Source organism: Oryx dammah, unplaced genomic scaffold, assembly GCF_014754425.2.
Source record: "Oryx dammah isolate SB20612 unplaced genomic scaffold, SCBI_Odam_1.1 HiC_scaffold_25, whole genome shotgun sequence".
NCBI lineage: Eukaryota > Metazoa > Chordata > Mammalia > Artiodactyla > Bovidae > Oryx > Oryx dammah.
Genome location: NW_024070209.1, coordinates 10,621,777 through 10,637,018, shown reverse-complemented (window position 1 = coordinate 10,637,018; position 15,242 = coordinate 10,621,777). Strand labels below are relative to the sequence as shown.

The following is a 15,242-nucleotide window of genomic DNA, read 5'->3' as shown; positions in this document are numbered from 1 at the left end:
CCAACCATCTCATCCTCTGTCAGCTCCTTCTCCTCCTGCTTTCTGTCTTTCCCAGCATCAGGGTCTTTTCCCATGAGTTGGCTCTTTGCGTCAGGTGGCCAAAGTATTAGAGCTTCAGCTTCAGCATTAGTCCTTCCAATGAATATTCAGGACTGATTTCCTTTAGGATGGACTGGTTGGATCTCCTTGCAGTCCAAGGGACTCTGAAGAGTCTTCTCCAACACCACAGTTCAAAAGCATCAATTCTTTGGTGTTCAGCCTTCTTTATGGTCCAACTCTCACATCCACACATGAATACTGGAAAAACCATAGGTTTGACTATAGGGACCTTTGTTGGCAGAATATTGTCTCTGCCTTTTAATATACTATCTAGGTTTCTGCTGTAGGGAAGTGTTACGTGGTTCTGATCCTTTTTTAAATGTAAGAAATTAATATATCCCCCCTCCTTAGGTTTTTGTTTTGTTTTTATGAATTACTGACATCTTGCTAGGATAGGTCTGCATGTATGTGTGTATGTGAGAGAGAGAGAGAGAATATGAAAGCCACATACGTAAATCCGTATTAAATCCTTTCTGGTACTCAGCAAATATCTCTGGTGGAATGGAAAGTCTCACGTCTTCAGAGATATTCTTTAATTTTTTTCTTTGGTTTTGGCTTCTTTTTCACCTGAACTAAAACCATAGTAAAAGTACCGTTGTTTAAGTTTATTTTTGTTCTAAAATACCTAGAGATATGTCATGTTTCTATTCGACAGTGATTCTCAGTGACAGTGAAATTTGATGAGAGGGAGACACAGACCTTACAAGTAGTGGTCTTCCTCTGTTCATCTCTTTTTGGGGGGAGGGGAGTGGTATTTCACCTCTATATAGGGCTCATCACTTGAGAAAGAAAATTGTTTACTTTGGGTAGGTAGTTTTATCTGAAATATGGGTACTGCAAAGTTGCACATTATTCTAGCTCTTGTTTGAAGTTATTTGATACAAAATTGTATTAACTGCTGTGGGGTGGGAGAAGGTGACATTACATCTTGATGTATCTTTCCAGAAGAAAAAAAATACCCTACCACTATGTAACAGTGTATATTGGATCTCCTAAACTGTTTCTGTTTATTTCTAACTTTCTGCTTTTTTCTCTTAGTTTAGGAAAAGTTTCTTGAGTTGATACTCTGTATGTGCTGTGTGCTGTGCTTAGTCGCTCAGTCCTGTCCGACTCTGCTCAGTCGTGCCCGACTCTTAGCGACCCCATCGACTGTAGCCTGCTGGGCTCCTCTGTCCATGAATTCTCCAGGCAAGAATACTAGAGTGGGTTGCCATGCTCTCCTCCAGGGGATCTTCCCAAGCCAGGAATCGAACCCAGGTCTCCCACTTTGGAGGCAGATTCTTTACTAGTCTGAGCCACGAGGAAAGCAGTATTCTGTTTGATACTCACTAATTAAGTTTCATGCAGTTTACAGTCTGCTGGTTACTATCTTCATTGGGAGTTTTGTTTTGGCAATTGCATTTTTTTCCTCTAAAAATGTTCTTTTCATATTGTTCCATTTGGAGCATGGCTTTATTTCTTTTGTTGGGGGGCATGCCATGCAGTCTGTGGGATCTTAGTTCCCCAACCAAGGATCAGACCCTTGCCCCTGTAGTGGAAGTGCAGGGTCTTAACCTCCAGGGAAGTCTCTGGCTCCTTTTTTTGATAACCTGTTCTTATCAGTGTGGCAGTCTCTTGAATCTCATGGAGCTTTTTCCATTTTCTCCTCTTTCTGGCCATAGCTCTGTCTCCTGAGAGGCTGCTTGTCCCGAGCACATTGATGAGTTCACTCCTTTTGAATTGCTGAGTATTTTTATTTCCATTGATTGTCCCCTTTTTTTGTTTTTATGTCTGAAGGGATATGTGCTTCATGTTCTGTAGTTGAGATAGGTTCTTTAGAAATCATGTAGCCCTCTGTACAGTTTTTTATTCTACAACAGGCTGCCTTTGGTAGCCCAAAGCCTGCTGGTGGAAGCCCCCACCCAGTCAACCTGGTGCCTCTGCCAGCGCAGTGCCCCACTCCAGTCAGCTGGCTTCCCTGCCATCTCAGGACTGTGCCACGCACCGTGGGCTCCCTACAGTCTCCAGTGACCCTGCCAGAGACCCCAGTAGATCCAAATTTGTCCTCCTGCTTCAACCTCCAGCTCTCAGCCAGGGGCCGTTTGTGAGGCTGGTGTGTGTTTGTAGGTTGGGACTGGAAAGAGGGAGGTTGTTTTGTGATCTGCTGGGCTCTACCTGCATTGCTCCTGATGAAACCTTCCAAAGGGTAAAACCCTTGTTTGGAATCCAGGGTTGATATTCTGTGAAACCGGACCACTTATGGTTGTCTAACCTCCCCTTCCCCACCCCCTCCACCCCCACCAAGATTTTTGTCTCTACGTGAAATTCTTTCTTCTTAATCTCCGTTTCCATCTATGGAGATGCCATGTACCATTTAGTTACTTCCCTGCTTAATGCCACTTTTTTCCAGAAACTTCCCAGATTCTCTCCACCACATGTGAGCACCCCTTTGTTGTATGTTCTGCTTTCTAGTCTAGTTTTCCATATTTTTGTCACCCCCTTTCTGTTTGCATCATGAGCTCCTTAAATTTAGGAACCATGTCTTGCTCGCTTTTATATGGAGAAGCATTAGAATGAAGAAGTTAGTGGAAGCCAGGTTTGAGTCCCCATTCAACACTTAACCATGAAACCTTAGACAAGTTCTGTCACCTTTCTGAGTGGATGTTCTCCTCGAGGAAATGGGCATAACAGTGGTACCTACCTCATGGTGCTGTTTTGAAGATTAAATGAGACAGCATAGCACAGTGAACGTTGAGATAAATCTTAATTTTGTTTTCTGTACCCCTTACAGCACCTAGCTCATGTAGCACCTCATCCACACAGGCCTTCAGTTAATGGTGACTAAATGAACACAGATGAGAGTGCTTTGCGCAAAACTCACTTTTGCACTGAGTCAGTGGCAGAGCCCAGGGAAGAATCTAGGGTTCCTGAGTATCTTACACACATTCCCCCCTGCACATGCTGAGTAAGTGGGTCTTCACGTGCCTCTCGTAAAGTGTCTAGAATCCAGGAGGAGGGATTTGTGTGTTTTTGTTTGTTAGTGTGTTTGTTTTTAACAATGTGTAGCTCTGCCAGAAGAGAGACAGAACTCTTTATTTTGTGGGTTGGATTTTATAGTCAGTTACTTTCTTGTCTAGGTCAGTTTTAGAAAGAAAGAACCACAAATGGAAGCCCCAGAGAGAAGCAACATAGTGTTGTGGTAGAAGTAATATGGTTGCAAGTAGAGTCTTAGATGGTTGTGATTGTTAACTCCTCCTCCAGCCCGCTCTGCAAACACGTCTATCCATGAATGTGCTAATTCTATGGGTGGTTCTGCCACTGCTCTTATTTGGTATGTTGAGGTGGCATGTCATCTTGCTCTATCAGATTGTCACCTAAGAAAGTAGGAAAGTCTCTTCCTTGATTGTGTAGCTTCGACTACACAAATGGTGTGGGATGCAGTATCTTTTTAGTGGGAGGAAGCCTCTGTAATTGCTTCTCCCAGTGATTACAAGGTACAAGGTAGAAGGGTGGTAAACACTGTGAAGAAAATGTGCCTCCTAGGAAATTCTCCTCTTTTGTAATTTGCCTCTAGGCCGGCGCTGCCACCAGTCTTGGAAACTTGCTGGATATGATGTACCAGGAGCCAGCACGATGGTCCTATACCTTCCAGACATTTTCTTTCCTGAGCCGCCTGAAAGTACAGTTGGAGGCCTTCCCTGAGAAACTCTTGGAGGTTGGGAAGGCAGTACAGATCTTTGAGAGGTCTGTGTACAGCGACAGGTAAGATCCCAAGTCTCTGCTGGTCACAGGCTCTGTGCTCAGCACTACAGGTTTTCTTTTCTTGCTCAGACCCTGTACTGCTCTTGTCATTGAATGTTATCCTTGAAAAAATTGTCTTCTTTTTAAAGACAACACTGTAGAGATTTGTTCAGACTTACAATTTCAGTTACCACACATGTCAAGAAAGGAAACTGTGTTTTTCATAAACTAAATGCATTTAATTTCTCACATTGGCACTGATTACCTTGTCTTCTTCTTTTCTGTCATAGAAGCAGGCTGGTGGCTACCTAGTATAACCGTTACATGCAGAAAGGCACGAACAAGACACTTAAGTAGCAGTGTATGTTCTAGCAAACCAGATGAGTCAGTGACTGGCTATCACCTTGAAGAAAAAAGCAGATGGAATTAAAATCTGTGTTCCTAAAATGATAGGAGAAATACATTTATCCTTGTTTTATTCTTCAAGAAAGGATTTCTGAGTAGAAGCACATCTGAAAAGTTGACTTCTGTCTTAGATTTAACCATTTTTGACTCTGTTGTGTGAGAGGACTTATTATTGGCCAGAGTCTGTAAGAGATATCCAGTCTCTCATAGGTCCAGGGAAGGGCATTGTCCTGTCTACCCGACGGAGTGAGGTGGGGAGTCACTTTTCATGAAGGCTAGCAGCTAGCTTGGGAATTCAGCCCCTCGATTCTAGAGGAGCTAGTCCGTCTATACTCCGGAATTCCTGGTTCTGCCACAAGACCAGGCTGAGACTTGAGTTTCAGCCACCTGAAGAAGTGAGGGTGCCTCGATCTGGACATTACTGAGGGCTTTTTATCTGAAGGCTGTGAATGACCTGTGTCAGTGTGAGATGGTGGCTCAAAGCATGTTGAGCTCTGAAGCCCCTTTGAATGATCAGAATGGAAAGTTTCACTTTTATTGTCCATTCACATCTTTTTAAAAGCTTTTGTGTCTGTATTTTTGGCTGTGCTGGGTCTTCGCTCTGCCCAGGCCCTCCCTACTTGCAGAGAGTGGGGGCTGCTCTTCGTTGTGGGGCTCAGAGGAGCAGCGGCTTCTTTTGTTGGGGACCGTGGGCTTTAGGGCGTGCAGGCTTCAGTAGTTGCAGCTCCCAGCTCCAGAGCACAGGCTCAGTAGCTGTGGCTCATGGGCTTAGCTGCTGTGGGGCATGTGGGATCTTCCTGGATCAGGGATTGAACCCGTGTCTCCTGCAGGCAGATTCTTTACCGCTGAGCCACCAGAGAAGCCCTGTCCATTCACTTCTCAAAAAGCTAGATTGGTTACCTGTTTACTTCCAGGTTACAAAAACTAGCTCTACTTCTTAGTCTTCCCATAAAGCCTCCTGGAGGGGGAAAAATAAGGGTGTATTTGTAATGTATTCTGTTTTTTTTTTTTAAGCATTACTTAAAAATCATTCAAGATATGTAATACAAACGCTATAGGCTAGGCACTCCTTCTCTGTGGACCCCAAGAGAGAGCCTGTTTTTTATAAAAGCTAAATATGTGAATTGTAAATGGTTGAGCTATAGATTTTTGTTTCTTCAACTGTTGGATAAACTACTATTTGTTTTCCTTTCCCCTCTCTCAAGCCTAGCCTCTAGAATTAGGAAGATGAATTACATATTGCTACCTGCCTGGAAACATACTTGCCATTGGTCTTTTGATTTTCAGCCCTTTGGTGAGGTAGACATGTGAGAGACCCTTTAGAAATATTTGTTTAGAAAGTACACGGACTTTAGAAGATCTGTTTAGAAGATCTCCAGATTTCTCTGGCGGTCCAGTGGTTGAGACTCTGTGCTTCTACTGTAGGGGGCGTGGGTTTGATTCTTGGTCAGGGGACTAAGATTCCCTCATGCAGCGTGGCATGGCCAAAAAAAAGGGTACACGATCTTGACATTTACATGTAAAGGGAGACAACTGATTGCGCTGTAGGCAGCTACAACATCCTAGATGTTTTCTTCAGAGGGGACATTTTTGAGACAGAAAGGATAACTGATTACACACTCTAACCCTGATGGTAATTTAGCGCCTCTCCACTCCTTTAAACATTTATTCATTTGGCTCAGCAAATGAACAGATTTGTTGAATGCCACCTGTGTTCAGGCACTGGGTCAGACCTGGGGGCTGCAGTAAGCAGAGCAGACCCAGTTCCTGCCCTCATGGTGACCTTAGTCTGACAGGGTACTCTGAGACTGCACACCTGCTCAGGTGTGTTATATGTATTCCAAAGGAGCAAATAGCTTGTTTGGGAGAGTAGATGACAAGGAGGGAGAAATCTAAATCTTTTCTGTTTGAGTTGAAAGAAAACAATAGCATGTGGTTTTAGAGCAGGGACCCTGATGCCTTGGTGCTTAAGCTGGCTCTTGCCTGCAGCCCCTTCATTCAGGCTGCAGTGGCTCTCCCCACCCTCCTCAGCATTTAGCACCACCATGGCCGCTACATCCTCTCTCCCCTTCACTGCCAGCTTTGGAGAAATAAAGAAGTGCTCATCCTCAGAAAAAGGCCAGGGCTTTTTATAAGACTAAGTAACAGATATTTACTTGCTCTTTATAAGATCTTCATTTCCATGTTACTTATGAAAAAGCTGAAAACGTTTTTCAGATACTGAATTAGAAATTCACCTCTTTTCTTTGTTGCCTTCAGCTAGGCTGTAGGTAAGCTTACCTATAGCCATTTCAGACTGAAAGAGTTGGCTTCTAGAGCTCCCAAATTAGTGCCTTCATAGCCTAACAATGAAGTAGGTACAGTGACAACTAAGGTGTCTTTAACAGTATCTGTCAGTCACTGTTGTAAGCGCCTTGTAAGTATTACATTTCTCACAACTCTAAGAATTAGGTTCAACTGTTATCTATGTACAGAGGAAGAAGCAGCCTGAGAGTTTGATGACTTGCGCCTGGAGACACAGCTAGTGAATTTTGAAGCCAGGTCAGACTCAGAAATGTGACTCTTCAACCCCTTCTCTTATGCAGCACTCGCAGACTTGTGGTGTATACCTCCCTGAGCCATTCATAGACAAGGCTTCCGAATTTCATTTTTCCAGAAGTAGCCAGTTGCTGAGTATTGCCTTAGAAACTGGAATTCATTGCTTAAGATGTAAACTGTGTTTTGTATCAAGATGCCTGAGGTTGGAAAGCAGAATTGCCCCTCCTGAAACAACGGTTTCTAGTAAGCTCCGACTTCCTATTCTCCAGATGCTCCTTTAGTTATGGAAGTAAGTAAGGGGCAAAATGAGATTGATTTTTAGATTTAGCCTTCTCGTATCTGTATTAGAAGCTCAGAAGCAGAGGAGGCTTGCTTTGGAAGAGAGTTTGTTTTCTTGGTGATACTGCAGTTAGTAGGAAATGCATTTCCTGCTCCATAGGGGACATGACTTAAATACAGTTCCTGCTCTGCTTCTTGGCTAGACCGAAGGATGGCTCTGCAGCCTCAGAACCCTTGAGTCCTTAAAGTAAGTCGTGGGTGCTTTATACCAGGCTGTTTTGTTTGGGGGCTTACTTACAGTAATAATAAGGAAATCTTAAAAGTCTGAGTCTACATGCACCATTTGCACATCTTTTGACTGGTTTCCAGGAGTGGAAATTGTTAGTGACCAATGAGACTATCTTTCAGTGCCCTTTTTCTTCCAGTGGATTAATCCACTCAGAGATTTTGGCCTCTAAAGTTTCAATGCTATTCTCAGTATTGAGCGAAAGATGTAGGTAAAGAATTCAGACTTCTTAAAAATCAGTAAGGAACCAAAAAGGTTAAGTGGTTTGGACAGACATGGAACAAGTTGTTATTAATGTTTTTTTTGCTTCTTTCTTTTGCCTTTCATTCCATTTCCCATTCTCTTCCCCTCACCCATCCCACCTACATTTCCAACCAGGTATATCTTTGCAAAGACTCTTTTTGAAAATGGTTCCCTCAGTGACATTGAATGGCATATCTATCAGGACTGGCATTATTTTCTCCTCCAGGAGTTTGCCAGCCGGCTCAGATTACATGGCTTCATCTACCTCCAGGCTGCTCCCCAGGTAAGACAGAATTTAAAGCCTTAAACATTAGGACCATATGAAACTTAAGAGGTGACGTTCTCTGAGCCTCTGATTTTCCAGTTGGAGAAAGTTGGTTGTGGGTATTACCTGGAGCATGGAGAGCAGTGGGTGAGCACCCTCCCATTCTAGCACAAGGACCCAGTTCCCATAGGCTTCCTGCAGCAGGGGGCTGAAGGGTTCCTCTTGATGTAGCAACCACCTAGAGAAGATTGGGCTTTATCACTGGGATCCACAATTTCGACCCTCTGACCAGCTAACCTGTAGCCAGTTCCTCAGCTTTTCCTTCTCTCTAACATCAGAGTCCATTGTGGTCTTAATGGTTTCCTGACTAGCGTGTCAGGAGGACGAAGAGGCTTTCCTCACCTCATCCTGATACTCTCCTAATTCATTGTCTGCTTTTTTGAACCTGAAGGATGCCACTGGTAAGGCACGATGGACTGTGGGAGTTGCCTCCCATGACCTCCAACCTGAACCATGGGGCCAGCCCAGCACACAGTAGGGTGGTGATGTGGAGTCTCTGGAGACGGCAGGGGTCCTTGGCTCTGCCAACCGCGGGCAGGCCCTGGAAACCCTTCCCTGGAGGGGTCCTTGTCTGTCCAATCCAGTGTCGCAGACATGTGATCTCTAAGGGCTCTTCTGGAGTGGCAGTCAAGCTGGGGGGTATTTTTGAGGGCTGTGTTGCTCTCACCTTTTTAGACAGATATCTGACATACAGTCAAATGCCAGGTATAGCACATAGTCTCAGGAGGGAGCTTTCTCTTCAGGCTGGAGGCCAGGCTTTTAGGTTTATGACCAAGTCTTGTGGAAGGAAGAAGCCTGAGAGCAGGCTGGCCAGGGTCAGAAAATGGGTGGGAGAGCCCCCATGACACAGACCCCCGGGGGCCAGATGGGAGGGCCTGGCCTCAGCAAGGGCGGCAGCAGGCGAGGGCCCTGGGTGTGAAGGGGACCAGGCATCGGGCTCTTTATGTCAGGAGCTTCTGAAGATTGTGAGGAAATAAAGAGAGTCCATGGAAGTAAATAGGGTCTCAGGTTTAAGTGAAACTCAACTGGAGACGCAGTGAAGCCAGAGGGCTGAGAACCTTCTGTGAAAAGAGCAAAGCTGAAGGTGGCAGCCTCGCATGTTTATGACTTCTTGAAGTAGTTGTTGTTTCCTGGGAGCAGGAATAGAAGAGACCAGTTATGAAGGTGACTGGACTGTAGGGGCAGGCATTGGTGCCAGTGTTCAGGGGAAAAGGAGAGCCGTGCCAAAAGGATGGTTTGAGGTAGCCGAATGTAGGGTTCAGGGTGAGAGGAAGGTCCTGGCCCCCAGGAAGGCCTATGGCCTGAGCCAAGGATGAGTTAAGAGCATTGTGGACTTGAACTGAGTGAAGACTGTGATCAGATTTGAAGAGGTGACAGGTTTCCAGTAGGAGTTCATGGGATGGAGAGTTGAAAGCAGCAGTAGGTTGAGGGGCTAAGCATTAAGAGAAGAATTGAAAGTACTGACAGCTAACCTTTTCCTGGTTCCTGACCTAACCTGCCAGGACACCAGGACCCAGCAAGGAAAGGAAGAAAGTCTTCCTCACGTCTTTGTGTACTTGGAATGACTTTGTGAGATGGGACAATAATGATAACAGTGGTGGTGGTGATTGTAATTATTATGGTGTGGCTGATAACATCTTTTTGGAGAGACGAATTGAGGTATTTCAGCTGGGGTAGAATAAGAATTGAAGGATTAAGGATTACTGCAACTTGATGGTAGAAACAAATTACTTACTCATTTTGGGATTGGATGGGGATTTTGGTGCTATTTTGATGGCACCAGAACCGAGAATGTTGATATCCTTCCCCTGAAGTCACTCCTGATTTCTGCTCTGAGACCCAGAGGAACTGGGAGAGAGCAGAACAGAAGTGAAACATCTCTGTGTAGAAAGTGGTGTGAGCGCCCAGTCCCCAGTGCAGAGTCCCGGCAGATGTTGGCTTAGAGCTCATGTGATGGGCTTGAGTAGGGCATTTTGCTCCTTCCTACCTACTCTTCACTAACCTGTAAAAAGCAAGCTAGCCAACAGTAAAAAAAGAAATCAGAAGAGAAATGGCTGGGCCTCAGTGCCCCAAAGAATCAGCAAGAGAGAGTGCAGCTGGCCAGTGTGCCTCCAAGAGCCAGGCCATGTCTGAGCCTGGACAGCGAGTGCTACAAAGACCTGGGACAAGTGGCACCTGGGTGTGGGGCTTAGGAAGTGCAGTGGTCAGACCCACTAGCAGTCCCTGTCCAGTTGCTGCCTCTGACTTCAGGCAGTCCAAACAGCAGCTCTTCCAGGAGGGTGGGGTGGAGTGAAGCAGGCAGCTGCCGTTTCCAGCCGCACTGTCTTTCCTGTTCACGTTCAGCGTGTCCTCCCCATGAGAAGTGAGGTAAAGAGGAACCAGACTAAAGCACTGTTTGCGCAAGGTTGTTGTTGTTGTGTTTTTAAAGAACTTGTAACCATATCAGTACAGCAAGAATTACACCAAATGTTCAAAATAGAAGTTTACCTAGGCTTCTGGGTGGGGGAAGAAAAGTTTGCTCTCTTAAGTAAATTAATAGTGCACAGGGAAATGTTAGCCTATTTTAACAGGAGAGACTTTAGCATCAGGTTTGCCTGCCAGCAATGAATGAATAATTATAGCTTTTATAAAAAGAATTGCTCTGCCCTAGTGTATAATTGAAAACATAACATCACATTCTGAAAAATACACATTTTCATTAATTCTGATAATATTTTTCTCTCAGGAAAATTAGGTAGCTTTGCTATGTTTAGAAATCCTGAAGCTACCTTGCTGGCAGGAATGTGAATTGGTCAGCCTCTAAGGAGGCAGTCTGGCAGTGTATACTAGCAGGGTACATAGTTTTGCCCTATTAATCATCCTTCTTGGAATTTACTCCATAAATATGCTCCCACATAGGCAAAATGGCTCATGTGCAGGGCAACATTGTTTACAATAGCAAATTATTATAAACAATCCAAGTAGTCATCAGTAGAGGCCAGTTAAATATATTATGCTCCATCAATGCACTGAAAAACTCTGAAGCCATGAAAAAGAACTGGAAGGTACTATACTGACATATAACAATCTTCAAAATATATTCTTAAGAAAAATAAGAACTAAATGTGTAATAGGAGACCTTTTATATTTTTTTTTAAGTGGAGGTAAAACATATGTGTAAAATCTTTCTGAAAGTAGACAACAGTCACTAACATCTGTCATCGGTGGGGTAGAGCACTGGGTCGTGGTTAGTCAGGGCCGTAAAGCTGTGTGATGGGGAGGCAAGGGAACGGCGAAGAGGTCTGGAAGCAGTCAGCAATGAGGAAAAGATGGAGGGACAGAATGACAGAAGGAAAAAGAGAAGGTTCAGAGGGAAGGAAAGTAGAGAAAAAGATGAAAGTAGGAGGTCCACAGAGATAGACTGGGTCAGAAATGAAAACTTTCAATGAGTATGTGCAATAAATATGTATTGACCACCTGCCCTGCCAGGCCCTGTGCTTAGCCCTGAACCAGACAGATTCTGGCCTGCTTTCAGAGTGGTGCTGAGTAAGCCGGTGCCAGCGATGAAGGGGGAGCCCCTGCCTCTTCCAGGAAGCTCTTCTGACTGCCCCAGCCCAGTTGCTGTCTTCCTTATCTGACTTCTGTACTTAAAATCCAAACCTCACAGTAGGGCACCTGATTTGCTGTTTTGCATATGTAGTTTTACTTGTTATCTAATTAAATTATAGACTCCCTAGGACAAGGACTTCATCTAACTTTAGAACAGGTCTTGATTCAAGGGAAAGAGATGAGAAGGGATAAGTGCTAAAAGTATTAGCATGTTAGACTGTTGACCTGGGTTAATCAGTTTGAAAAGTTGGGCAGAAGATCATAAATGAAATTTGTTTATATGGTTTTCTTTCCATAGAGAAAAGATGGTACAAGAGGAAAACAGTGAAGATTACACCTTTGGGAATCTTATACATTATATTTGGGGATAAAAGTTTACATTTGGGAATAAAACTTAACTATTTGAAAGAGAAGTCCTAAATCAGTGAGTTAATCTCCGTGTTCTTCCCAGGACAGATGACACTGAATAATGAAGTGTTTGCCATGCATAGAGAGGACGGAAGGCAGTTCAGCAAAGCAGACATTCAGAGCAAAAGTTTTGAGATGCGAAAGAGCTTGGTCTGTACTGCAGACAAGAGGTCACATCCAGCTTCAGGGGAGGAAGGAGCTAAGGAGGTCAAGAGTAGAGAGTCAGAAGGGGTGGCCAGACTCTGGGAATGGCCCTATGTGACCAATAAAGGAGAAGGTGACATTCCCTGAGCCATTGTGCTTCAGATTTTCTGATCAGATGAAGACAGACTGGAATTGTGCATGCTCTGGAAGGACTGAGGGACAGAGTGAGTCTCAAGCCTCACTTTTTTATTTTTTGAACTTTGACCTATGCAGAATTTGCATTCTGCCCCAGAGTGAATGTGTGATATGACATGACTTCAAATTACTTACCCTTTTGTAAATATTGTTACTCATACTTCCTTGCACCTGGGACTGAAGGCAATAAGCACCCTGTGAGGTACTGTAAGCAAGGAGAGTCATACCGTTAGAGTCAGCCCTCCGGGTCCAGACATGGAACCCCCTGATGTGGAGAGCCCACTGCCATTCCCTACACATCAGGGGCTCTAGCAGCCTTGGAATTTCGTACCCACAGAGGGTCCTGGAACAAACCCCCCTGCAACCCCCACTGCACATGCTGAGGGACAGCTGTATATGGCAGTAGTCTGGAAGGGTGGAGTGAGCAGGACAAGTAGGAGAAAAGACAGCATTTGCCAGGAACTGATGGGCTCCCTTCCGTGAGTCTTCACAGTGACCCATGGGGTTGATAAGAGGAAGTAGAGGCCCACAAAGCTTACCCCCCTGGTGCCTGGCGAAGATGGGAATTTAATCCTGGACTTTCTGACATTAAGGCCTGTGCTCTTTCCATACACTTCACTGCCTCCAGGAGGCAGAGAGTCAGAAGGCTCTTGCTCCATAGTCCACGTGAGAAATGCTGGGGACCTGACCAGGGCAGGGGTGAGAGCGGCAAGGAGAGAACCATCTGGAGAGAGATGAAAGAGAACTCAGTGACTTCCTGGATATGGCAGGGAGGAGGAAAAAAATAATAATTCCAGGTTCCTAGGGTAGATGATGTTTGCCATGAACCTGTGATTCACTAAGAAGACAAGGCAGCAGAAGGAGTGTCATAGCACTAGCGCCAAGGATAGACACAGCAAGGAGGCCTGAGAGCCCCCAGCTTCTGTAACAGCCGAGATAACCCAGCAGCTCAGCAGAGCCTGGGGATTGTCTTTCAGGTTTGTTTAAAGAGACTACACCGGAGGGGCAGGCAAGAAGAGAAAGAAGTTGAGTTGGCCTATCTGGAGCAGCTTCATGGTCAACACGAAGCCTGGCTTGTCCACAAGACAACCCCGTAAGTGGAGAAGAGAGCGCCAGTGGACAGAGGCCTGCCTTCCTGCAGCCAGTCATTAAAATACCGGAAGCTGAACATGCAGCCCCTTAAGCAGGTTCAGAATGTCCTGGAAGTGGTTGGAATTGTCAAGCATTATCCCCAGCAGAAATTTAATACTGGATATAATCTATAAATTCCAAGAAACTTTTTTTATTAGATTGTTTCCCAGTTTTTTTATTTTTCGATATGCCCCTAGACTGAACTTGGTGATTGGTGATGATGAAGTAGTTGGCTCAGGGTAACGGGCTGAAAAATTGTCAGTGTGTACTAAGTTAACATTCCTGGTTTCAGCCTTTCCTCCCTTCAGGCTTGGTGTGCTGTCCATTTAAATTGTTTGGGGCTCCGACCTTCAGTATCAGTCTTCAGACTAAAGAGAAATTTCAGTCTCATCTTTCCAGCCAACTTTATTGAATTCCTTTTTTAAACTGTTTACATGAAATTTCCCTGAGAAGCCCTGTGACCTTAGAGCTGTTCTGAATTATTAAGACTGGTGAGTATGTGAAGCTTACCGTCTTTTTTCTACTCCCTAAATACTCATGCTTCTTACAGGCTCCACTCTGAGGCTCTGCTGAACATTCCAGTGCTCGTGTTGGATGTCAATGATGACTTTTCGGAAGAAGTAACCATACAAGAAGAGCTCATGAGGAGGGTGGGGAAGACCTTAAGGCCTGCTTTTCTTTTTTTTACACTTCTATGACTTCAGAACTTCACTATGGGTCCTATGCATTGCACCTCAAATAGCATTTCACACTCCAAAGCTTGTGGGGCCTTGGATAAGTTATTAATATAATCTCTATTCTCTAAAGTATTTGGGGCTAATAATTGTTAAATACTTGCCTTGTAAGATGTGCTTTCCAGCTGACTTGCTCGTCTGAGGTATTCTAGAACTAGGGAAATGAGACTTCTGGATTCACTCCAGCTCTGCCACTTGATACCCTGGGCAGGTCACATTTCCTTGCCATACCTGTGTTCTCTTCCTCACGAAAAACTCGAAGGCTTGGCTTCGCATGCATTATGGATGGACTGGTGTATAGTCTCCTGAAAATGTGAACTTTAACTTTTCATTTTTCTCTTTCCCACAGGTAAACACCTTTGTAAAGAATCTATAACCAGGACTGGGATGTTCTAGCTGGGATCTGGGCTCTCTGACTTTATAAAGCCAGAGAATACCAAGCTACCCACCTTTCTGTCCCCTGCTCCCACCTGCTTTTACCCCTAGAGTACTCTGACACGCAGGGGGTTAAGCTTCTGTTATCTGTAGACCTAGCCCTAGTCTTTTGTATCTCAAGGACTTCTTAAATAAAGTCTATGCTTTTGTGGATTTTGTTAATCCAGTTGTTCATTTATTTCATCTTGTATCTACTGCTCTGAGCTCCCCTCTAGACTAGCCATTTTCACTTGAGAAGAGTCCTTGCTTGCTTTTAAATCCTTCACCTCTCAGACTTCGCTGTGTGTTCACTGGTTCTTTCTGACATGCCAGGGCAGGGACTGCTTCAGAACCCTGACCAAGCTCAGCCTTAGGCATGAAGAAGGGGACTAAAATGACTCAGGAGTGGGTGGATGTGAAGTGAGAGCCCTCAGAGCCAGGAAATGGAGCTCAAACTTCAGGAAGCTTCTCTGTCTCTCCCCATCCAGCACTCTTGGTGTGGGCGATGGGATGGGTACTTAGACCTTTGTCCCAAAGCTGAAGAACCTGGATGAAAGAAAAGGAGGGAAGGAGGGAGAGAATAAATCACAAGCTTAGAAGTTCAGCATATGACATTTAGGGCTTGGTCGCCCTGGCACTCTGGCCTCCTCCAGACACCTACCAAGTAAGTTTCAGGTTAACTTCATGGAGTGAATTTGTCTATGCTGGAAAGAAAGAAAATTTTTTGTGTGTG

General features: G+C 44.7%; 1 protein-coding gene across 7 annotated transcripts in view; it reads left to right on the top strand.

Annotated features, from left to right (window-relative positions):
- DGUOK (deoxyguanosine kinase) overlaps positions 1 to 14,692 on the top strand; it is a 33,661-nt gene extending 18,969 nt beyond the window's left edge. For 3 of the 7 annotated variants that reach the window (XM_040223901.1, XM_040223897.1, XM_040223900.1), the window contains 5 exons: positions 3,653 to 3,840; positions 7,706 to 7,853; positions 13,208 to 13,323; positions 13,912 to 14,011; positions 14,445 to 14,692. In XM_040223901.1, coding sequence (XP_040079835.1) covers positions 3,689 to 3,840; positions 7,706 to 7,853; positions 13,208 to 13,323; positions 13,912 to 14,011; positions 14,445 to 14,471 — 543 coding nt within the window. In that variant the 5' untranslated portion in view covers positions 3,653 to 3,688 and the 3' untranslated portion in view covers positions 14,472 to 14,692. Of the gene's footprint in view, positions 1 to 3,652; positions 3,841 to 7,705; positions 7,854 to 11,934; positions 13,324 to 13,911 lie in introns of all 7 variants that reach the window. The other 4 variants (XM_040223896.1, XM_040223899.1, XR_005718272.1 and 1 more) reach the window with 3 other exon arrangements.
- Positions 14,693 to 15,242: the final 550 nt, after the last annotated feature.